Source organism: Notechis scutatus, chromosome 15 (genome assembly GCF_049901735.1).
Source record: "Notechis scutatus isolate UNSWTSFEM ecotype Mainland chromosome 15, rNotScu1.2, whole genome shotgun sequence".
Taxonomy (NCBI): Eukaryota; Metazoa; Chordata; class Lepidosauria; order Squamata; family Elapidae; genus Notechis; species Notechis scutatus.
Genome location: NC_142023.1, coordinates 8,410,556 through 8,435,534, shown reverse-complemented (window position 1 = coordinate 8,435,534; position 24,979 = coordinate 8,410,556). Strand labels below are relative to the sequence as shown.

The window sequence follows — 24,979 nt, the reverse complement described above, 5'->3', positions numbered from 1 at the left end:
AAAAAAATCCCCCTTGCGAAAGATCAGTTGTAAACTACTTCTTTCAGGACCGTTGTAACTTTGGGCGGTCGGTAAATGAATACTTAGAAGTCAGGGACTACTTACAGGTCTTGCTACCTTAAAAGAAATTATTCCATCTCACTAGCATTTGATACTCCAAAATCTTCGTTTTGAGCATTCCCAGAGCAACTTTGGTTGGCTGCTTCTCTAATTTACCACTTATTGCCCCAATCCATGATTTCTTAAAATTGCAAACTTTGCCTCTTTGTGTGAACGGCCCTTTAACCTTAGTGCCATGGTAGATACTGATATTATATTCAACGAGCCTGAGATTTTGTAGGACATTAACAACGGGAGCACGCAATTACAATGTTCCTTGCTTTATCTAATTATTATTTATTTCTTAAATAAGATCCCTGCTTCTAATGCACTGAAGGCTGGAGAGCAGGGCTAAAGTTCTGAGAATATTGCTACATTAAATGTTGGAAGATGAGCTTTGAACTGCTTGGGGTTTCAGTGCCATCTACTGTTTGTTGCTAACAAGGACTGTTTTTTTTTTCTCCTTCTCTCTCTTCCTTTTCCAGAAAACCTCCACAAACCTTTTCTTCAGCATGGATGGTGTTATTAAGGACTTCTCACCTGGTTCAGAGAACAACCCAAAATGTTTCTTAATTCTGCCTTGGTGCATTATGCATTCCTAGGAAGAAGGGAGGGAGGGAAGGGAAGGAAGGAAGGAAGGAAGGAGAGAGAGAGAGAAGAAGGAAGAAAGAAAGAAAGAAAGAAAGAAAGAAAGAAAGAAAGAAAGAAAGAAAGAAAGAAAGAAAGAAAGAAAGAAAGAAAGAAAGAAAGAAAGAAAGAAAAAGAAAGATTTCTTAGCAGTTTTCTTTCATGATCCTGTTGGAGATACAGTATGTTATTGAATTAGTTTATATCCATCTCAAGAAGTGAAGGAAGGAAGGAATATTCTTGTAAGTTTTTTTCATACAATATATTATACTGAATAGGTTTATAACCTCAAGAGGAGAAGGAAGGAAGGAAGGAAGGAAGGAAAACCCTTTGCGTGCTGGGTTCTGATTGAACCAGGCCAGGGCCCCTAACTGGGAGATGGGAAATTCCATCACTTCGGTCTTCTTCTCAGGAAGAAACATGCCACCACGAGACCAGAGACTCCAATTCGCAGCATGTGAGCCCGAGAGCAAATTCCCCAACACTTCCAAGATGTCAGAGGTGCAATTCACAAGCTGAGAATAGATCAAAGCCTTACTTTGAACTCTCCTAAATAACGACAACAGGGGGGAAAGCGCCGTGGGCATTTCTGGGAGCCTCTCCCGGTGCCAGGGATCACAAAGTGCCTCTTTGATTGTCTAAATGAGACAAGCTGGAATTCAACGCCAGCAACAAGAGGACTGGCAGGTTCTGGGCTACCAACCCGCAAGGTTGTTTTTTCCCCTTCCTGAACAAGCAAGGAAGCTACTGTAAGATTGGGGGGCTGGGGGGGGGGTTGTCCCAAAGCGGAAGCTTCCGTGATTAGACTGGAAAAAATCTGGCGAATAAGATTGGCCGCCAATAAATGTAATCAATTAAATAGTTGAGAAAACTTATGTTGCATGTGGGGGAGGGGAGAAAAACGTCTCCCCCGCCCCTCAGGCCCACATTTCCCTCCTTTCAACCCCAAAATCTCAGAGCCCCCCCGCGCCCCCAAATGGGAGAAGGCCTTTCCAACAGGCCAGGAAGGGCAGAATTCGGCCCCCTATTTATAGGAGCCTCTATTTCGAAACCGAAACCGAAACCAAGATCCCCATCCTGCCTTTTTGCTGCCCCCCCGCCCCCAAAAAATGGTGCCACCCAAGAGACCCTCCCGGGCGCCCGGTTGGATTTGGCCGCTCTCCCCTCCCGACCCATGTTGCTCCGCCCCCGATGGCTGTGGATAATAGGCGCAGCCTAGGCGATTGGCAAGGGGTGGGGGGTGTTGGGGTGAAGACCCGCCCAGCGCCCTCGGAGGTTCCACTCCGTCCCCGCCCTACTCTATCGTCTCTCCCTGCCTACTCTATAGGCCGGAAGCGGAGGCGCGGGGACCGGAAGCGGAGGCCGGGGCTTCCGGGTCTGGCTTTCCGAGGGCGAGAGAGAGAGAGAGAGAGAGAGAGAAGGGGGCGAAGGACGCGCGGCGGGGTCGCCTGGGGAGGCCGCCCGCCCGCCCGCCATGTGAGGCTGTTTTCTCCGGGGGCAGGTGAAGGGGCGGCTCTCGTTGTGGGGGGGTGTCCTCCGGGCCTGGGTGGGAGGAGGGAGGGGAAAGATATCCCTGAGAGAGCCTCCACAGGCAGGAGCAGTCTACATGGAGGGAAGCAGGATGCATCATTATTAGTATTAGTATTATTAGTTAATCTTTAGTGAGATTACAGCTTTTGGGGCTGGTTGGTAACTCAACAGCTCGAGTCCTAACCAAGGACCTAGGAACTGTTCAGGTAGCATTATTATTATTATTATTATTATTATTATTATTATTATTATTATTATTATTATTATTATTATTATTATTATTATTATTATTATTATTATTATTATTATTATTATTGATTAATGCACTGACATGCCCTGGCTGTTGTTGTTATTATTATTATTATTATTATTATTATTATTATTATTATTGATGCACTGACATGCCCTGGCTAGTGGTATTATTATTATTATTATTATTATTGTTATTGTTATTGTTATTGTTATTATTTAAAGCATTAATTAATGCACTTTTATTCATTAAGCATGAAACTCAAGTCGACTGAACATTTAAAAATGCATCCCCAATGTCATTGACTGGTGCTGATGTTGTTGTTCTTATTATTATCTATTAGTATTTTAAAATTATTTTTGCTATATATAGAAAGAGCAACAGTTTAATTGTCTATCTAAACAGCGTGTTGTCTTGTTACAATTCGTCCCAGCACCAGAGAGATACAGGGTTCATTATTGTAAACTTTTAATCATTAAACATGAAACTTAGTCAACTGGACATTTAAAAATGTATCACAAATATGATTGACTGGCTCTGATGGTTGATACGGATTGCTGCCATTATTATTATTATTATTTTATTTATTATTATCATTATTATTATTTCTTCACTCATTTTTTTTTATCCCACCTTTATGACTCTGTAAGTCATTAGGTAACCTCATCAGCTCTAGAAGGGAGTGGGGTGTATGGAGAAAAAAAGAGGAGGATTGTGGGGTCCTTGGTGCTCTCTGAGCTTGGCTCTTGCCTTGCAAACCTCGGTCATGCTTTCCCTGGGGGCTTCCCGATTAGGCAAGTTCTCGACTTTCTTTCCTCTTTAAAACCAGGCGCTCTCTTCTCTTGCAGCTCGCTGATGAAATGGAGCCAGGGGCGAGTTCTTTCCGCGTCGAATTCCCCGACTTCTGCAGCACCGTCCTGCAGAAGCTCAACCAGCAGCGCCAGCAAGGCCAGCTGTGCGATGTCTCCATCGTGGTCCAGGGCCACCTCTTCCGAGCCCACAAGGCCGTCCTGGCCGCCAGCTCCCCTTACTTCTGCGACCAGGTGCTGCTGAAGAACAGCCGGCGGATCGTCCTCCCTGACGTCATGAACCCCAGGGTCTTTGAGAATATCCTCCTGTCGACCTACACGGGCCGGCTCGTCATGCCCGCCCCGGAAATTGTCAGCTACTTGACGGCGGCCAGTTTCCTCCAGATGTGGCACGTGGTGGACAAATGCACAGAGGTGTTGGAAGGAAACCCTTCAGTCCTCTGCCAAAAGCTCAACCGAGCCAGCGACCACCAGTCTCCGAGCAGTAGTAGCTACAACGGCCTGGCGGAAAGCTTTGAGCTGGGGGGAGCAGGCCAGGCGGATTTCCACAAAGTGCAGGAACTGAGGGACGGGGAAAACGAAGAGGAGAGCTCCAAGGACGAGCTGCTCTCCCAACTGACCGAACACGAGTACCTCCCAAGCAACTCTTCCACAGAACATGACCGGCTGAGCACTGGGATGGCCAGCCAGGATGGAGAAGAAGGCGTCAGCGACAGCACCGACTATCCGTACGCCCGGCCTCTGTACATCAAGCCCAGCATCATGTCTCACAAGCGATGGATCCACGTCAAGACGGAGAGGTTCGTCCAGGACTGCGAAGGGGTGGAAATGCACGACGAGCACCAGGTCTCTGAGTCGGGGAACGTCATTCAGCCGGACCGCTCAGTGCAGACCAGCCTTGGGGAAGGTCTCCGGGCCAACGAGAGGAAAGTGGGGGTGGAATTTGGGGACCCAGCCAGCGAGGGCAACTACGACGAGCATGTCGACTTCTACGGCTCTTCCATGGAAGAGTTTTCCGGGGAAAGGAACGATGGGGCGCCTCTCAGCCTTCATGGGCCGGAGGCTTCGGGTTACGGAGAAAACGTGGACCTTCCCTCGGGGATCAAGGAGGAGAGCGCCCTCTCCGGCTTTTCGGCCACCGACAAACTTTACCCCTGCCAGTGTGGCAAGAGCTTCACCCACAAAAGCCAGAGGGACCGTCACATGGGCATGCACCTGGGACTCCGGCCGTACGGTTGCGGCGTGTGCGGTAAAAAGTTCAAGATGAAACACCACCTGGTGGGCCACATGAAGATCCACACGGGCATCAAACCGTACGAGTGCAACATCTGTGGGAAAAGGTTCATGTGGAGGGACAGTTTCCACCGGCACGTCACTTCCTGCACCAAATCTTACCAGACTTGCAAAATGGAGCAGAACGCTGCTAAAATGAACTAGGGAGTGGGGCCTGGGAGAGCCACGAATGGCTTAACCGGGCGAGCGGCCGTGTCGGCACAGCCCTTGATCAGACCATGGCTTATTTTGGACAAGCGGAATGGCCACCTGTCCCCACAGCCTCGTGCGGGAGGCCTTGCTGCTTTTGAGGGGGTGGGTTCCAAATAAACCCGGGTAGGGGGGCAGGACCCCCTTTTAAGGTGTCCATGAGGATCCCTGCCCTGAGACTGCAAACAGACCAGCCAGTTGGCTTCGTGGTACTTGTTCCCTACTTAACAATTCCTGCGGTTTAATTTGTGCTTTGGGTTCTCTCCGATAGGAATGCCAAGGTCGCTTCTTGCTTGGAATTCATCTCAGTAGAATTTGGATCGATTCTTTTCAGGTTCGGCGGGAATGCATAGGACGGGGTGGTGGTCTCCTTTGACGGCGCTCCCCAGTTAGCGGTGTTTGAATTGAAGCTAGTGAAGGAGAGGTGTGAGCGCTTGCTTGCTGAGAACCAAAGGGTGAGTGGGTGGGTTCAGTTTGTCTCCAAAAGCACATTGCTGGGTAATTTTCAAGGGCAAGACTTATTATCATCACCATCAAATTGTTAATTATTCTTATCAAATTTATTTGCCACCCGTCTCGCACTCCAAGGCAATTCTGAAGTTCTGTCCAACTTCTTTGAGTTCCAAGATTCTGAGTTCCATTGACTGACTTGAACCCTAGAAAACACGTCAGCAGGGATCTCTTTGCCAACACTGTAATTTGCTAATGTACAGAAGCACTTTGTATTTAAAGCAAAGCAAAGCAAACAAACAAAAATATATATAATATTTTTAGAACGTGTATACACACACACACACATATTCCCTCTGGTTTAATTTCTAATTCATGTTGTTTGGTCTGTTTTTTCTTATTTCTTGTTTGAAATTTTATAAGGTTGAGAAGTTTTGTGTTTACACAAGGGTCGGTACTAGCTGGGTTTCGTTTTGTTTTGTTGAGGAAAAGTAAGATCCTAAGGATCTGGTTCTTTTGAGTTTTGTTTCCAAAATCAAACAGAAGCAAAAAAAAAAAAAAAAATATGTCACTGCCTTAGAATGTTCTGGAGGCCTTTTCTCTAATCTCTCAGAATCTCCCCAATTTTTCATTTATATATAGATGCTTCCAATTGTGCAGGAACTAACTTTTCCTCAAACATCCATCCATCCATGTATATTTATATTTAACTTCAAATATTATACATGGATGTATGTATGGTTTTTTTGTGTGTGAGGGAAAGTTAGTTCCTGAGCAATTGGAGGGTATCAACACAGGTCAAAATGCCAGAGGTTTAATCCATGGGGAAATGGTTCTCTTAACTGCCATTGAGCTAATATGCAAAGATAGTTATGCTGCATTTTTCATGTAATTTAATGCAGAAAGGGATTGTATGCTACCCTAACACTTCTCTTGGCCAAAAGTTGACAGTGGAAACCAGACACAGTTACTGGAAGAACTATGATTTTGGACATGTAGGGAAATTCTCAACCATTCAGCTCATGGTTGTCCCAAAGGTGTTTCTTTTTCAAAAGGCAATTGGACTTTCTTGGTTTTTATTTTTCCCTTTAAAATGATCCTAGAAGCTTCTTGGAGAGAACTGAAGAAGCTCCTTGGATGAGAAGCAGAACGTTTTCGGGGGGACGGGGGGGACACCCCAAGAAGGTTCAGTTACCTTTTGGAAAAAAAACAAAAATCTTTGGGGATATGCTTGTGCACTTTGAACATGATGCTTCAGATAGGAACAGAGAGACAATTCTTTCGTTGTTTCCCATGTGGAATAAAACTTAAGATATTTGTCATCTGCTGGCAACAGTTCCAGGCAGAATTGGTGTGCAATCGATAGTCCTCTCCTTCGCCTCTCGAGATGGCAGTTGCAATTAAGGAAAACTAGATAAAATGCCCGAAGTGTAGAAATAGGTTATTTCCACATAGGCCAGGATTCTGTGCATGGTAAGGGAATTGCAGCACGTATTCCCTCTCTTGTGCTGTGCTAAATTCCAACTGTACATCTTCATGAGTGACGCCTGCCTTGCAACTAATCCAAGAGAAGGGATTGTGGACAATTTGTCAGTTCAGTGTGCTCATGAAGGGGCCGGCGTGATAATGGCACACTTGGCTTTGAGCCCATCTTACTAACAAAACTAAAATTTTCTCTAGAAAATTTTCCTTTTGCGGGAAAGGAAAATACCCCATGAATTTTACCTGCCGTTCCTTTTTGCAATCTCCCTTTTCTTTCAGATATCTGCTGCTAAGCTGGGGGGGGGGTAATCTTTTCCCCTCCATTCTGGTGCAATTTGGATAGTAATCCATAGTCTGCTTTCCGGCGAAGGCAAAAACTGCTGGGTTTGGGAAATGTATTCTTATTTCTAATCCTTAAAGGATTTTAGAGGCATGCAAACATGGCATGTTTCCCAAATCCGAGACTGTAAATATTATATTGTAAAATTCACCATTGGCCTCTTTTTGTGTTGTTGTTTTTTTTAAAGGGCATCTATGTTAAACATGTTTTTGGGCAGATGATATTTCTAAACCTGAGAGTCTATTTTTTTTAAAGAAAGATACTTGTTTTATCTAGGATTATAGAATACTAAAAACCACCCAGAAAGGATTTGTGCTTTTTTGTTTTGCTTTAAATTCATCTATGGATGAGTCAGAATCGAAGAGTTTAGCTGCTAAGCCCCCAGGCGGGAGGGGAGGGAAAGGAAATTGGAGGATTTAAATGTATATTAACATTTTTGATGTGTTACATTGACATGCTTCTCCTTTGCTTAAAGCCTGCATCCTAAGTTGGTTCTTGCTGCTTTCCCTCACCCTCCTCTATAACTCCCCTTCTGGTTTTCCTCCATATTTCTAGAATAAATGTGATGGGAGGTTTCTTTGTTTTTTTGCAAACAAGCAAACCTCCTTCATTCCACTACAAACATTTACCCGTTAAGCATCGGGTCACTTATAATATTTAGGACTGATCTGTGAACTGCTGTGTATTATATCACAAAGGTGGGAGGTATAATTCTGCTGTCCTTTATCATGTACAGCGTGGTTTATGTGACATTCCTGTTTCTTTGTTTTTCTTCTTATAGAAGAGTCCGTTGCTCTTTTTGTATAACATGTTTTAATAAATGTTATTGGTATTTTGCTGGGCACGTTTGTTTACACAGCAAAAAAAAAAAAATGTGGGTGGGGAGCCAGTTTCACTGAATGTTAACGGTTGCTGATTTCTGAATAAATAGGAACCCAATTTGGGTTGAAAGAATTCAGAAATCCGGCTAACATACCCCAAGGACACCTCTACGTTGGACGGCAGACCTCTTCTGAATATCGGTGAGATCTGCTGATATGAAGAAGCTGAAGATCACATGTGCTCAATCAAAGCCATCGGAAAGCTTTTGCATTGCCACTCTTAATGACCGGCAGTGGCATTTAGCTGAACCCGGCCATTCTAACAGATCTCATTTAATCACTCCTTTTCAACACGGGTATCCGAATTCAGCCATTTATTTTCAAAAGGGTAACCAAATCTACCCCCCATCTCCAGAGTTGCTTGCCCTGCCCACAGCTGTCATAACTGGCTTTGGCCGGAGCGAATGTTTGCTTTCCAAACAAAACAGCCACCCTTCTTGCCTTCAATCCGGGGCCTCTCGGCTAACCTCCCTTTTTAAATTCAATCACGGTGCCATAAGAATCTCTCTTTCGGTCACAAAGAAAGGATGACGTGTTTCTCTTTCAGACACAGGGGAAAGCAGCGCACGCCAGAACCTGTGTACAATTCTTCCCCTTGTGTTTCACAGGCGTACACCCCCTGATCCCTTGGATCAAAGGTGCCAAAAAATTAATCGGAGCTTGCAAAGTGCTCATTTCACAAAAACCTTGTTTGCAAGCCCTGTTTTGGTAGGCTGAGGCAAAAGATAGAAGCATAACAAATGAGTGAAACACCCCCATCCCCATTGTGGCTGTTTCCAAGGAGCCCCTTCCTGCATAGTTGGCTTAAAGAGCCAGGTCCCGCTGCCAAAGCAGAATCAAGGCCATCATAGAAGACCCCCTCACCCCCTGGCAATTATCTTTTTGACCTGCTGCCGTCTGGACGGCGTTTTAGGTCAATAAAATCCCACACCACTAGACTTAACAAATAGTTTCTTTCCCTGGGCCATCCGAACTGCAAATAAACACGAAGTCACTACCTCATTAAGATATGAAAAGATGTGAAATTTCAATACCCCTTTCAGATGTATAATAACATATTACAGTACAATCCATCTCTTGCGTATTATACTCAGCTAAGCATTACAGTCAGTGTTGGATGTATATTTTGTGTATATTCATAGATATTGTACTCTCAAATTGCAAATGGAGACGTGGGTATTCTATTTTTCTTATCTTCATTTTTAAGTGCTTTGGTTTTATTGTATTGCGAACAGTTGCTGGGGTGCATCCAGTTTCTTTGTACAATGACAATAAAGTTATTCTAATTTTAATTCTAATACCTCATACAGGTAATCCATGCTCCCTGGCCACTGCAACCATCATAAATAGGAGTCAGCTGCCATGCCTTTGAATTTTGATCATGGGGATACTGCAAAAATCGTTAACTATGAAAAAAACGTTTCCTAAGTCACATTTTTAAACGAACTCTTTCCCGTGTAACTTTGACCGGTCGCTAAACGTTGTCGAATGTTGCTATACTTGTATATAGCAACAGTGAATGTTACTTATCGGTACTTCTCTATCTGGAAGGAAGAAAAGTCTGTTTATTTTTTTAAAGCCCCCGTGCCTTTTTTTTTTTTTTTTACCAAAAAGCAGAATATTTTTTTTTATTATCCTAGCCCAAAAGATAATAAAGAGTGCACAGCACAGAGGTCGACAAATGTAAACACCCTGCGTGTTAACTCAAGTTGTACCTTGACATGTCAAGGCAGAGTGACTTGTGAACTTATTAACCCGGAAGTCAGGAAGAGTTTATGATTCTAAGGACGTAATAATGCTGGGCTGGATCAGTTCATAAACTTTAGACACCCTCCCCCCCAAAGTAAAAAGCATTTCCATGAACTCCACAACCCCTGCAGAGGGGAAAGGGGTCAGCAGAACAAAAAACTTGATTTTGCATCCACACAAGGTGTTATATTTATTATATTTTATATTATATAATATTGAATTATATATTTATTTTATTATAGTTATTTTATTATAGTTATCTTTTATATTGTATAATATATAATATTGTATTGTATTGCAATATTGTTATTTATTATATTTATTATCACACCACTTTAGGTGTAGATTTAATGCAAAAATCCCAGTTAGACCTGCTCCGAGCAGGACACGAAATGTCCACCAGGGGCGCAAGGGAATCGATTTGCGAGGCTGTCTCTCCGCGCGCATGCGCCCTCTCTTTCACCGTCCCTCCCGCGAAGGGGCGTTTCCTTTTTTTCCTTCCTATGGTGCCCCGGAAGCGGAACCGCACGTCCCCCGTCTCTCTCCAACCCCCCGTCCGCAGAAAGGATTCGCTTCCGGGTGCTGCTGGCTGAGGGGGAAAGCGGCGGCGCTGGCGGCGGCCGGGGGGAAAGCAGCACTCGGGCCAGGGCCGAGCTCCCTCCGGCGGGCCCGCCATGTGAGGAGACCCCAACGCCCCTCAGGTGAGGCGGGAGTGGGGAGGCCGTCTTTCGGGGCCCCTTTTCTTTCCGGCTTCTTCCTATGCAGGCGCCCCGGTCCCTTCAGGCAGGCGCCCTTCCCTCGAGGGAGGTTTTGGTTTTATTCCTCTCCTGCCTTCGCTGCTTTTTGTAAGTAACTCAGGGCAGCCCATGTGGTGGCTGCCTCCTGTTATCTCCCCCGCAACGACAACCCTGTGAGGTGGGCTGGGCTGGAAGGGAGGGGCTGGCCCAAAGTCACCCATGGCTAAGGCGGGACTAGAACTCCCCGTCGCCTGGTGATTGGCCCAAAGTCACCCAGCCGCTTTCATGGCTAAGGCGGGACTAGAACTCCCCGTCGCCTGGTGATTGGCCCAAAGTCACCCAGCCGTTTTTCATGGCTAAGGCGGGACTAGAACTCCCCATCGCCTGGTGATTGGCCCACAGTCACCCACCTGGCCTTCATGCCTAAGGGCGGGACTAGAATTCCCTGTCTCCTACCCTATTGGCTAAAGTCAACCCGCTGGTTTTCCTCCCTAAGGTAAGACTAGAACTCACCATCTCCTAGCGATTGGTCCAAAGTCACCCAACCGGCTTTCCCGACTTAAGGTGGGACTAGAACTCGCGATCACCCACTTTCTAGTCTGCTGGCATTCATTAGTTGGCATCCCTGCCTTCTTCTCTAGGTCCCCAGGCAACCTATTGTAGAACCTCCTCTGCCACCAACTAGGAGTAGTGGTGAAGGCACCTGGCTAGAAACCAAGAGATTGTGAGTTCTAGTCTACTGGGAACCAGGCTAATGCATTATTTTATCCCATGCATTAATGCATTAAAAGAATGCATTAATGCATTGTTTTATCCCACCCTACCTATCATATCTATATATCTATATCTATATCTATATCTATATCTATCTATCTATCTATCTATCTATCTATCTATCTATCTATCTATCTATCCCTACCTACCTAATTATCAAATCAAATACTCCTGCCTCCTGTTTTCCCTGTAGAAATGATCCTTTGCGATGGATATGCCTATAACACCCTGGTTAGGAAGGCAGGTATACGGATGAGGGTTTTCTTAAGTGCTGCAGGCTCTCCATACCCCAATCCCGTAACTGTTTTACTTTTATTCGATATCGTCCACTACTCTGGAGCCTCTTGTTGAGATGGGCAGCTAATAAAGCGTGGGATATTTGTTTAGTGAAACCTTTCTGTACTACAGGGTCTCCTTTCCCTTGTGTCTAGTTGGAGGGGTCCCTGCTTTGGGTCTGGAAATGGTTGCTAGGCGAGGCGATGGGGAACAAAGAGAAGAATGAAGCAATCGATGATGGGTGTGGAACTTTGTTTGTAAATAAACCTCCCACAGGTTTGTGTATCCGAGTTCTACGACAGAGTGAGGCAGAGCCAATCACAAGAGGCACTTCAACAAGGCAAAGGAAGAAGAATCCCAACATTTATAGAAGTAAAAATCTCACATGCAACTTTGCTGCCCCCTTCTAACTTCAAGGCCTTGTTATGCTCTTAGATCTCAGAAGCGGTTACTTCTTGTTGTCGGAAAGTTGCGCTTGGTTTCCCTTTTTCAGGCACCCGTTGGTTTTCTTCATACCTCCTACCCATTTCACCGCTCAGGTCGTATCTGATGATATTTAGATGATGTCAGTGAGTTTCAGCTAATTTAATCCTTGGTGTGGAAGTGAGATCACAGCCCTTTATTTATAGACCGCTCTAGAGAAACTGAGGTGGGTAAGGTGCATAAAGAAAACTGTACAGGTAGCCCACAACCTACGACCACCATTGAGCCCAAAATGTATGTGGCTGAGTGAGACGGTTAAGTGAGTTTGCTCCATTTTGCGACTTTTCTCGCCACATTTGTTAAATGAATCACTGCAGTTCTTGGTAACGCCGGTTCTTAAAGTGGATCTGGCTTCCCCGTTGACTCTGCTGGTGAGGAGATCACAAAAAGAGATCACAAAATGATTCTGGACCCTGCAACCATCATAAGTATGAATCAGTTGCCAAGCACCTGAATTTTTTCATCATGGGGATGCTGCAGCTGTCGTAAGCGTGAAAAACGGCCATAAGCCCCTTTTCCCAGTGCTGCTGTTAACTTTGAACAGTCATTCTTTGTTGATGTTTTTTTTCTGAAAGAAAGATTCAATGTACATTTTTCAGTTGATCAATATTATTGAACTGAAAAAGTACATTGAATCTTTCTTACAGAAAAACATCAACATAACATGGATAATCATGGATAAGCAATCTGGTTTAATAGTGCAGATCTCCTTTTCACATCTTAGCAACTTTGCAAGTGCAAAACTAAAGTCAGGAGCTGGCCTGTCTGTGCCTAACTTTTACATATAATAGCTTAAAAGGACTAGTCTCAGATAATCAACAGTCTAGTTCTCCTTTGCCATTTGGAGGTGGGTCTTTCTTGACAGCAGTGGCTCGCAAATACCATTTTAAGGTTTGGTTGGTGGCATCTGCCTGTACTGACGTGTGTGCACGGGATAAGTTATCTGTTTTATAGGCATTTCTTCAGAAATGGTATTTACGGACTTGTAAAATATGTGGAAGTTTAAATAAAAGCAAGGTACATATGTTCAAGGTCGCTTTATCTACTGTGAACATAGATTTGCTCATATGGGGCTCTGCAAAACCAAAATGCGCTGTTATGAAACCCTTCATCCACTCTAAAATTATGGGGGGTGTTTTTTTTTTGCACACCTGTTCTTCTGTAATCTTTCTACCTTGCTGCTTTTTTAGATATATTGAATACAATTTCCAGAGTTCAAAGTTATTGCTGATTAAGATTCCAGGGAATTACAGTGAAAAACAGCTGGAAGCCTCGGCTTGGAGAGGCTGTTAATGTATGTTTCTTTAAAAAGTGAGCTGGCCAGAATAAAGATGAGGTCATCTTTTTAAAAAAATCTCATGATTCAGATAGATAAGGCTGCACCCACACTGGAAGATGAGAAAATAAATTAAATTCAATCCCAATTAGTAAGTTTGCCATCACTGATTATCAGCAGTATGAGGCAAATCATCTCTCCAGTGGCTCGGCAGAGAAATTATTGTTGATTTTTCTCTGCTACATTTTATTTTATTTTTAAGTGATGGCTTTTGTGTGGAAAGGAAGCACCTTTTGTTAGCCTTCTGGAATGGTTTGGGGGAAAACTGTCCTTACCTGCAGCAAAAATTTTTTTGACATAACTTGTTATTTTGTCAACTAAGATGGTTCAAATTGTTGAGAAATTCCGTTTTGGAGTCACGAGATGGAAGGAAGTTGCAAGATTCTTTGCCTCTTAATGTTGCATGACCTGCTAGTGTACATCAACAGTACTTGGGGTCAGCTGCCCATAAAATACAGCCTTCTTTCAGACAATGTATTTCCAATCCACACTGGAAGTGGCTGCTGGATTTGATGGCAGATTTCCACCCCCTCTGTTCTTCTCTCTCTGTCACCTTTCTTTTTTGGACATTCTATTGTTGTATTCTCGTTGTGTTATTTTTCATTGTTTATTTTATTGTTCTGTTATCTTCTGTTCTAAGCGGTGGGGTGGCCTAGAAGTAAAGATGTTCACCTCACACTCAAGAGGTTGAGAGTTCAATCTTAGCAGCGACAGATGCTTATCTATCAGGGCGCAAAGAGAAAATATCTGCTGTGAACTCTGCAGAGGTGTCAGGAAGGGCATCCGGCCAGTAAAGGTTCAGCCCCGATTCCTTATGCAGATTGCAGAATCATAAAAATAGGTAGGTAGGTAGGTATGGTAGATAGATGATAGATACGCTAGATAGATATGATAGAAGATTAGATGATAGATAGATAGATAGATAGATAGATAGATAGATAGATAGATAGATAGATAGATAGATAGATAGATAGATAGATAGATAGATAGATAGATAGATAGATAGATAGATACAGTAGATACGATACGGTAGATACGATACGGTAGATACGATAGATGATAGATACATTAGATAGATGATAGATACAGTAGATGGATGTGATAGAAGATTAATTAGATAGATAGGCAGGTAGATAGGTAGATACAGTAGATAGATATGGTAGATAGATATGGTAGATAGATACAGTAGATACGGTAGATATAGATAGATGATAGATACAAAAGATGGATGTGATAGAAGATTAAATAGACAGACAGACAGGCATCTACTGTCTATAATCTTTTCACTTCTTAATTTTTACTGTTGTCAGCCACCTAGAGTAGCCCTGCAGTGAGATAGGCACCAAATAAATGTAATAGATGAATTAGTTCCTTTATTTTTTGCATTCTTACTACAGCCAGCACAACTTCTAATGGCTTTATTAATTCCCAGTATTTGAAGAAGAGACTCAAATGTGCTAATCTGAGGACGTGTGAATAGTTCTGGGTCATGCGAGATAACTCGGGCCCATGTTCTCCGTAGGAGATTGCAGGATCAAACTACAGGCTCCCCCTCCCCCTCATCCAGCAACTCCCTGTTGGGGGAATTAATTCCCTCCCACTTCGCGCATGTCTCAGAAATGTAATTTGCTCTCTTGAATCCCGGGTAAAACTTGCCACCTCTTGTATTTTTATTCTCATCAACTTGCAGATCGTATGCGGTGCCAAGTGAAAAATCGCATCCCCGGCCCCAAACGGCTGGTGGGTTGTTGTTTTTTCCTTTCTTTTCTCTCCCCCAAGTCGTGCACTTCGAATTCTGATTTTGCGAACGCTCTTTTTGTGTCCTTCTTTCTTGCAGGTTACACCTTGGGCCAGGAGACATGGACAGCAGCAGCTTCATCCAGTTTGACGTTCCCGAATACAGCAGCAGCGTCCTGAGCCAGCTGAACGAACTCCGCCTGCAGGGCAAGCTTTGCGACATCGTCGTGCACATCCAGGGCCAGCCGTTCCGAGCTCACAAAGCTGTCTTAGCCGCCAGCTCTCCCTACTTCCGCGACCATTCGGCCCTGAACACCATGAGCGGCTTGTCCATCTCCGTCATTAAAAACCCCAGCGTCTTCGAGCAGCTGCTTTCTTTTTGCTACACTGGAAGGATGTCTCTGCAGCTGAAGGACGTGGTCAGCTTCCTCACCGCCGCCAGCTTCCTCCAGATGCAGTGCGTCATCGACAAGTGCACTCAGATCCTGGAAAGCATCCATTCGAAAATCAGCGTCGGGGAAGTCGACTCGGTGACGATCGGGGCCGAAGATCCGCTGGAGAACCACAATGGCCTGAAGGAGGGCAGCTATTTCGCCAACCCCGTTGAGATTTCCCCTCCTCCCTACTGCGCTCAGGGCCGCCCACCAGCTTCAGGGAACGACCTCCGGATGGAAACGACACCGGTCAACGCTTTCCGCGGCCGCCTGCAGGAGGAAGGCCACTCGGACCGGGGCAGCAGCGGTAGCGTTTCGGAATACGAGATTCAAGTCGAAGGAGATCACGATCAAGCGGAGCTGATCATTAGAGAGAGCCAGGCTGCCGAGGTGAAGGTCAAGATGGAAAAATCCGACCGGCCCAGCTGCTCGGATAGCTCTTCGCTTGGCGACGATGGATACCACACAGAAATGGTGGACGGAGAACAAGTGGTGGCCGTTAACGTCGGCTCCTACGGCTCCGTCTTGCAAAATGCTTTCTCGTATTCCCAGGGAGCCTCGCAGTCTGCCAACGCCTCCGAATCCTTCGGCAGCCTGAGGAGCTCCAGCAGTTCGAGGTCGATGCTCGGCTCCTACCGAGGCCGTGGGCGTCAAAAGCGGGTCTCCACCAGCCACTTGCACAGCGACGTGTCCAGCCTGGTGTCGGCAGCCGACGGCGAGCCTTCCGCCCATCAGCCGGGCTACGAGAGCGGCTCCCGGGAGAGGAATTCCCGAGGCCACTGGTACGCCTACAGCGAACGGCTAATCTGCATCTACTGCGGGAAGTCTTTCAACCAGAAGGGCAGCCTCGACCGGCACATGAGGTTGCACATGGGCATCACGCCCTTCGTGTGCAAGTATTGCGGGAAAAAATACACCCGCAAGGATCAGCTCGAGTACCACATCCGCGGCCACACCGACGACAAGCCTTTCCGCTGCGAAGTCTGCGGGAAGTGTTTCCCTTTCCAAGGGACCTTGAACCAACACCTGCGGAAGAACCATCCCGGTGTGGCCGAAATCCGAAGCCGGGTGGAATCGCCCGAAAGAACAGAAGTCTATATGGAACAGAGAGACGACGACACTTCCGTGCACGAGACTCTGGATTATACCATGGATGTGCACACCCCCGATTAAAAAAAAAACAAAAAACAAGGCGCTTTCTCTCTCCACGCAACTCGAGCAAAGCACACAAGTTCCTTCTTCGTTCCTTCGATTGGTTTTACGAGAGTTATAGTTGCGTGGTTTTTCTCCGCCCCAAATTTTAGCCATTCTTGCGGGCGTGGTTCCAGCAAAAAGGCAATAGAAAGCCCAATAAACCATCTTAGGGAGATGATGTGCTCGCTGACGGTGGGGCGAGCTTTGTTAGCTAAAGATGGGATGACAACAGGGATATAGTGCAGGCTGGTTCACCAAACGACACCACAATGTTGTGTTGTGGGGAGCCCGGGAGTAGGCAGACATCCCTGCATGTGAGTCTCGTTGTGTTCAGTAGGACTTATTTCAGGTTGATTGAGGTGGCAGAGCTCGAAAGCTAGAAATGGCGCCTCTCAGCTGTGCTTGTTTTATTTTGTCATATGACAACGTGGGCTCAAGAAGGTTTTTCTTTTCTTTGTGGAATAACTATTTCGATAGCTTTGAATTTTATATATAATATATATATATATATAAACACTTACAAGAGGTTGGGTTTTTTTGTTTTTTTCCTCTTCTGGTTGGTGAGGGGTGAATGTAGAATATCTTAAATGCATTTTAAAACGAACCCTGTTGATAAGGCTCTCAAGCTTCATTTAAGTCCCCCAGCCTGGATTTTGTTCAAGAAACATTGTTCTTGGTTTGTTTGTTTGTATGTTTTCCCCTTTTTGTGCAAATATGATGTCCAGACGCAAGCAAAGTATCACTTTTTTTTAGTATAACTTTGCTCCATAACATATATAAACCAAATGCCATAAATGTATTAATTTGGGCCTTTTTTGTCTAGAATCCAAACTGGACAACTTTGGTGCTGATTCCTCTTTTTTTATAGGAGCAAAAAATGTATTGTTATATTAGCCAACACAGAATATAGGATTGTGGTTTTAACTATTTTTTATTCTGCTCGGAATCTACCTTCATTTCGTACTGTAAAAAGGCAGACCAGGTTCAATCATGTTTTACATTAATTGCTTTGGATAGCTAACGGTCAGCTCAACAGTGGATTTAAAAAGGATGTTGTATTTGAATCTACAATATTTCACTGCAGTATTTGTAAACAGACTTCTTCAGGTACACCTTACCTTCATACTTAAATGTTTTCAAATGAAACAGTTGGGTTTTTTTTTTTACTTTTTTTGTAATGATATTATATGGGAAACAATGAGCAATATATCCTATTGTATTAGAGAGGCAACTTTTAGCTTCTCCCTAACAGTGGCTAATCAGTATTTTTCACAGAGAGCCAATAACGAATATCCTCTTTTCTCTGCTTTCAGATGTTTAATAACTTTTAAAAGTGGTGCTAACTTTTTTTCTTTTCCCTTACTACAGCATAGAAAATGTGAAACTTTAAACTGGTAGTAAACCTTTTTTTACCTTTCCGCTCAGATTTTTGCTTTTCTGAAACAGACCTCAAACAGTTATAAGCTGGCAAACTTGACTGTATTTTTTTTTTTTAATCTACACAACGGGGAAAATGATGGATTTTATTCGATTGTTTTAAAGCATGTTAGTGTTGCGTTTGGTGGGGTGAGCAGCGTTTTGATCGGTGTCTTCGCTTTTACGGGAAACTCGAGTGTCCTAAATTTCTCTCCTGGCTGGGTTTATTAGTGGCTGTTTCGATTTCTGATCTGAAGGTGTAGGCAGTAGGGTTAACTAGGTTGAGCAGAGCAAAATATTGGTGATGCTTGGTTTGAAGGGCGCTTGGGTACTCCGGTGTCTGTGCAGCTTCTCAGTCATCCAGGTCATGGTTATCCCAAGGGAGCTCTTTCAAGAGGTCCCTGGACTTTTCTGGTTTTTCAGAAAGTCCAGGGGCCTCTTGAAAAAGCACCTTTTGATACTCAGAATTCCATTAAATGTGAGCCAAGCTGCCAAGCGCCTGAATTTTGATCACAGGCATGCTGCAAAGGCCGTAAGTGCGGGAAACGGCCGTAAGTCGCTTTTTTCAGCGCCGTTTGGTCACCAAATGAACTGTTGTAAGTCGAGGCCGACCTGTAGCAGTGGGCAGGACACTCCTGACCACCTAGCGGCTTGAAAGCATGCCAATGGGAGTAGATAAATAGGTACCACTTCGGTGGGAAGGAAACAGCATTCCGTGCGCCTATGGTGGACGGCCATGTGGCCACGGAAAATGTCTTCGGACAGTGCTGGCTCCCTCGGCCCAAAAAACAGAGGTGAGCACCGCACCTTAAATTCGGACACGACAGGACGGGGAAACCTCTCCCTCTCCCTTTGCTGGGGGGAGAAGGCTTGTAGGTTTCTGGCTAGGGGGAATTGGCAAGGTGCTCACAACGTGCACCAGAAGAAGGGGGTGAGAAACAATTTTCACACTTCCATAGGGCATCAGCGAGGGCATATAGACCATCCATTCATGCGCCTTCTTAACGCTTCTTAAGACGTAAGCTTAAGAAGCGTTTTTGCCCAAGGAACGAAACCGGGTTTTTAAATTGCTTTGCCAAGGTTTTCTTAACAAAAGTCCAGCTGTGCAAGTTAATCGCGACCCTTTTACGTCAAACCTCTGCTGCGGTGCCTTTTCAATCAGTTGGCTTTACTCCATAGTAAGCAGGATTAAGGAAGAAAAAAGAAGGAAAGAAAGAAAGAAAGAGGACAGTTAATTTTCAGTTCTGCGGTCTTAGCCCTCTCTCGGTCCTTCCGAAGTATAAAATACTGCTTGTTTATTTATTTTTAATCTGTAAACTTGAGCTGGTTTGAGTTTACCAAAGAGTGATATATCCAAAAGGCTACTTTCGTTTTAGTTATGCAGATTTCATAAACAGGGCATAACTTCGTGTTAACCCGCCTAAGAGTTTGTCCATCTGACAACAACCTTCTTTTAAAAGGCTTTTAAGTCCTTGCTTGTGTTGATAGGTTGTTTTCCTCTTTTCTAGGGTTGTTTTCCTCCTGCTAGGGTTAAAAATGATCAAGCCATAATATAGTACTGTATAAATCAGAGAGCTTCATAGGACATGGCAACTGTAGGAAGCCAACGTGTATAAAGTTAAAGCAATTTGTTCTCCGACAGTTTCCATAAGATTTATGCACGTGTATAAAATGAGTTTCTGCTCTAGTTATGTATTAAAGGCAAATATCCAGCAAAGACCAGATGACTGCAGGGAAGAAAAACACCTAGAAATTTGATAATATCGACTAATTAACTCCTCACTCCTGTCATAACATTGTCCATACCTCCTTTCCCCATTCCTTAGGCCAGTATTTCTCAACCTTGGCCACTTTAAGATGCCTCGACTTCCAACTCCCAGAACTCCCCAGCCAGCATGAATTCTGGGAATTGAAGTCCAGGCACCTTAAAATTGTCAAGGTTGAGAAACGCAGAAGCTGTGCCAGTGTTGTTGCATTCAAGCTGACTCTCTTAATAGCAGGTAACTACAGTGGCTGCCATTTTAACCGGCCACTCTACCCTTGTTAAGGATTCCGAGTCCTAGAATTTCTAGCTGCTGAAAAGCTAGACGAGCGATTCTACTGATAGGAGAGAATATTAGTAGCTCAGGGTTGAACTGTGGGGGTCATTGGCACTCTGTGAGCTTAGCTGTTTCCTTGCAGACGTTTCACGACCCAACTAGCTAACATCATCAGTGTTAGAAGGCCATTCTGTGCGGAGCCTCAGCATTAAAGCAAGCAGGGTGTTGAGCTTTCCAGATACCTGTGACTGCCCTTTGCACAAAAGGCAAAAATGCGTTGTGTGAAGCAGCCCTCAAGCGTCTTCCTCAGATGTTGCTCTACTTTCCCCCTGGAATATTGCAAGGTGAACAAACGACAGGCCTCAAATCTAGCCACAACCTCTAATTTGTGCCGTTTTGCACCGTTGTTTCCATTGTGATGGGGGTACACCTTCTTACTCCTTTGAAGTTCAGACCTTAACCTCACCCAGGTGCAAAGTATGCAGTGAGCCTGTTGTGCTGCTGACTCTACAATGTTAAGTTATTCCAGAACTGCAAATTCATTTCGTTTATAATAACGCAGGAATTAAAGGAAGTCAGTGAGACAGCTATATGAAACTTTGGGTTAGATATGTGAAATCATAGAAAATTGGTTCATAATTGAGTCTCTTAATCTACCTTTTTAGCTTACATAGACAATGTGAAAACAAAAACAAAAACCAACCGTGACAATGTCCTTTGTTTATACGTTTTAACCTATTTACATACTGTGAAAATGAATTTTTATACTTTTGCTATACTTTTGTGGTTTTAAATAGCAACTGAATTTTTTGTTTTAACCAGTTAATTCTTCCATATAATTTCTATTGAGCTTGTAAATAAACTAAGGTGGGGAAAGCTTTGTAAATAAGTGGGTGGCTTTTTCTTTTTTTTTAAAGCAACAGAGCACCTCACAATTGGTTCTGTATTCAAGAACGAATGCTTTTTTTAGTGACAGGAAGGATAGTTTTAGAAAATTTGCCATAAGAAAAGAAGATTTAGGGAATTGCAATAGTCGTCAACCTTTCATATATATACATGCATGTTTCACAGTGGAAATTAGCTTGGAAATCCTTGCCAAAAGTGAGATCAGGTGGACCTAATCTCTTAAACCAGGGATCGGCAACCTTAAAACATTCACACGAAGGTCCTGACTGGAAACCCCCCCCCCCCCCTTTCAATTCTGGAGCCGACCAGACTCTATGGCCGTTCCCCCACCATAGAGTCTCCTCCTAGCGCGGCATCCTTTTTCCTCTACCTGTCCTAACCTAAAGCCCTATCAATTGTGGCGCCAACCCGGCAACAGGGAGCCACAGCAGGGCCACATGTGGCTCCAGAGCCACGGGTTGCCGACCCCTGTCTTCAACCATGGTTCATCCTGAACCTCTGCTCCGTTCCCAAATGGGACAGAGAAAGAGCCAGCCCGTCATACCAGGTATTACCCAAATGCTCAGATCCGTTGGGTGTAAAATTCCCATCGTTCCCCCACCAAGCTCGTACTCGATTGGCTGGGAAGCAGGGGGATTGGAGTCCAACCTGGGGTTGGAGAAGGCTGAATGTTCTGCGTGCTTGTCAGCCCTGACCTGATTTATTTTTTTCTCCTTTTTCTCAAGTTTGTCTTAACAAATTCGCAGGATAAATGGAACACATCAAGGAGGCTTTTCCTTCGTTCTTAGATAGAATTGTGTTATCTGAAGCAGTTGTTCAGAGCTCTATCTATCATGTAGGAAGACCGCAGGATTTTTTTTTTTCTTTTAGATCAAGGGCTGGGGGGTGAGAGAAGAGGGTGTGTTTGAGCTTTATCTTTAGGCGGATATCTCTTATTTGAAATATTATGTTAAGTTTACTGTGACTTCTTTTGGTCGTTAATCGGAAGGGGTTTCACATTGAAGCCACTGCAGTGGGACTCAAATATGCAACGCCTAATCTATTTTCTAAGGGGAATTCTACCCTGGAATGGTGCTTTTAAGACTGGTCAGAGTTATTTATTAAAATTTTTATATATTTTAAAGTATTTGGGAATCGTGTAAATCCTTTATATAAATAATAAATATATATATATATAAATATAAATATATATATGAATCTATATTAGTTCATGAACTGTAAGGAGAGGAGAAAAGCTCAGAAACTGAACCCAGAGTTCAGCGAAGTCATTCAGAATGTTCAGCAAATCATCATGTCATGGAAATCGCTCTGCAGAGATCAAATATCTTCGTAGAAAAATGGAATTATATGCAAGTTTACACAACCTGGGGGCGGAGGGTGTTTGCCTCTAAGAACGTTCCCTTGGGAGAGATTTGCCGTACAGGTAGTCCTTGACTTACAACCGCAACTGTAGGCAGAATTTCTGTTGCTAAATGGTGGTTCAGTGAGCCGTGCCCAATTTTACGGCTTTTTCTTGACCTGGGTTTTAAGCGATTCACACGGTCATTAAGTGAATCCAGCTTTCCCCATTGACTTGGCTAGTCGGAAGCTGTTTGGGAAGGTCACAACTGGGCGATCACGTCACACACTCACAGACAGTTCAACCGTCATACAAATACATGCTGGTTGCCTAGTGCCTGAATTTGAATCCCAAGACTCGGGGGATGTTAACGGCGGTTGTAAGCGGCAGGACCAGTCACCTTTTCCCCCAACAGTCACTAAATGAATGGTTGTAAGTCAAGGATTACCTGTACTACCTGGTTGATTTGAAGATGCAGGATACACTAGTCTTGTTGGGTCTGTTGTTGGGATTTCAAAACAATCCCGGAAGAAGCTCGGGAGCAATTTGAACATTTTTTTAAAAACTCTCCTTTTCTCATAGTCCCAGCTGTGCCAAACCCAATGAAATCCACCTCGCTTTCTGCGTCTTCTCTGTCCCTTCTCGGGGCAGCGAGATGTCCTCTTTATTCACACCTGAGGGCACATTCTGGAACAGGTCATCATCAGGCTTCAGGTTTCCCCCCTTAAACGGGAAGAACACCTGGCTGTCAGGATTTGGCAGTTACCCCAATTAAATCACGAGTCTCGAGCCAAACTTCCAAGACTTCAAATGATTTATTGGGAGTTAACATGTCCGGCACTGCCTGGGTGTAGCACAGGCACATAATTCATTGTCACCCTTGACCCTGGTTTCCCCCCGCATCCCCTTGGTGTATCTTAATTCATATTCTCCAATGGGACACATCCATAGCCCAGAGTCATCAATCATGCTCTCCACTCCCCTAGTTACCATCTTTGAAAAAGTATTTATGGAATGCACTTTTGCTTTCCAAGCTGCCGCGCTGCTCTTTCCCCCCTCCCTTTCTGTTGCCAACTCTTAAAAAGACCATAGAAATATTTAATGAGTTGACACTTGCCAGTCCTTCGGTTCTCAATCCAGAACAGAGGTGACCAATCTTGGCAACTTTTTTTTTAAAAAAAAAAAACGGTGGACTTCCAACTCCCGGAATTCCCCGGGGCGGCAAATTGTCGAAGTTGGACACCACATGATCTAGCTTCTAGAATACAGCTCTGTATTTTCCAACCTTCTTTCCAGAACATGCCTTCTAACCAGATCTCATGCGGGAAGCCACGGTCTCTTTTGAACTTTGCAAAAAATAAATAAATACATACTTGTTTACACCTGTTTGGCTCAGACGAGAAACTCATGACAGATTTGCATGACGTCGGTGCATTGGCAATGGGTATTTTTAAGTAACTTCCTATCAGGAGCTTTTGATGTTTTCATCAATATTTGAACGCTTTGAATGACTTACCTCAGTGTCAATATTTTGCAATATTAAACCGGTAACCTCACAAACTCCACACACTTCATCGCTGACGTGAAGTAAAATGAAACGGATGCTCTTAAAGCAACTGAACTTGCCATTAAGGATTATTTTATAGCATGAGATATTTTAGAATATTTATTCAAATGATATTTTACTCTTATACTCAGATGGGGGTTTTTTTGGTTTGTTTTGGGGTTGGTTGGTCCTTTTTTTTTTTCATTTTGTGTCATGAATATTTCAGTGCTGCTTTATTTTGTTCTAAAGGATTTTTGTTTGTTTGTTTGTTTGTTTCCTTGCTTGTAAATTGCCTTTTTATGGTATAAATAAAGTCAATGGGAATTTTGCCGTTTATAAATTAAAATGCTTCTGAAGCACAAATGCTGTCTCCGGCTTTGGATTTATTTTTCAAGAGACGCCATGTCGCTGGGCATCTGTCACCACCTCCTGCTTGGTTAAAATCACCCTGAGCTCATATTATGGTGTCCCTCTGTATCCAAACCATGATGTGGCTTGGTTTGGGGTTAGCATGTGGTTTATAAACACAGCTTGGGTGTGTGGTGAAGCTATGTTCGTGGACCTTATGAGTTCAGTTTGAGGCACGCAGACTTCCTTGGTTTTTCTTTGAAGACATTTCGCTGCTCCTCCAAGAAGCTTCTTCAGCTCTGACTGGATGGTGGGGAATGGAAGGGTTTACATTCCTTGCAGACAGCTGGTAGTTTGCATTGTTTTATAGAGTCACTGAGGCCACTTGGAAGTTTTATCTGAAAGTAAGGACACAGACAAACCTCCAAGTGGCCTCAACGACCCTCGCAAAGGATGCAAATGACCAGCTGTCTGCAAGGAACGTAAATCCCTCCTTTCCCCACCATCCAGTCAGAGCTGAAGAAGCTTCTTGGATGGGAAGCGAAACGTCTTCGGAGAAAAACAAAGGAAGTCCAGTTGCCTCTTGAAAAAGCACCTTGGGGACATTCCCAAGTTGGGACACACACACAGAGAGAGAGACATTTCCCAAACATAACCGTGGTCGCTTGGGGTCAGCTGCGTTGTAATTTTTGGCAGTTCTGCGTTCAGATGCCCC

The 24,979-nt window shown here is 44.2% G+C and overlaps 2 protein-coding genes across 4 annotated transcripts; both read left to right on the top strand.

Annotated features, from left to right (window-relative positions):
* The first annotated feature begins 2,072 nt into the window (after positions 1 to 2,072).
* Positions 2,073 to 7,906, top strand: ZBTB43 (zinc finger and BTB domain containing 43). 3 transcript variants are annotated; one of them, XM_026685736.2, is made up of 2 exons: positions 2,073 to 2,227; positions 3,355 to 7,906. In XM_026685736.2, the coding sequence occupies exon 2, from the start codon at positions 3,367 to 3,369 to the stop codon at positions 4,750 to 4,752; it is 1,386 nt and encodes a 461-aa protein (XP_026541521.1). In that variant the 5' UTR covers positions 2,073 to 2,227; positions 3,355 to 3,366; the 3' UTR covers positions 4,753 to 7,906. The 3 variants fall into 3 exon arrangements, with proteins under 3 accessions (XP_026541521.1, XP_026541522.1, XP_087800292.1); XM_026685737.2 differs by having other exon boundaries at positions 2,077 to 2,202; XM_087944166.1 differs by lacking the exon at positions 2,073 to 2,227 and adding an exon at positions 2,338 to 2,462.
* Positions 7,907 to 10,254: 2,348 nt separating this feature from the next.
* Positions 10,255 to 24,279, top strand: ZBTB34 (zinc finger and BTB domain containing 34). The gene is made up of 2 exons (XM_026685735.2): positions 10,255 to 10,400; positions 15,143 to 24,279. The coding sequence occupies exon 2, from the start codon at positions 15,165 to 15,167 to the stop codon at positions 16,647 to 16,649; it is 1,485 nt and encodes a 494-aa protein (XP_026541520.1). The 5' UTR covers positions 10,255 to 10,400; positions 15,143 to 15,164; the 3' UTR covers positions 16,650 to 24,279.
* The last annotated feature ends 700 nt before the right edge of the window (positions 24,280 to 24,979 follow it).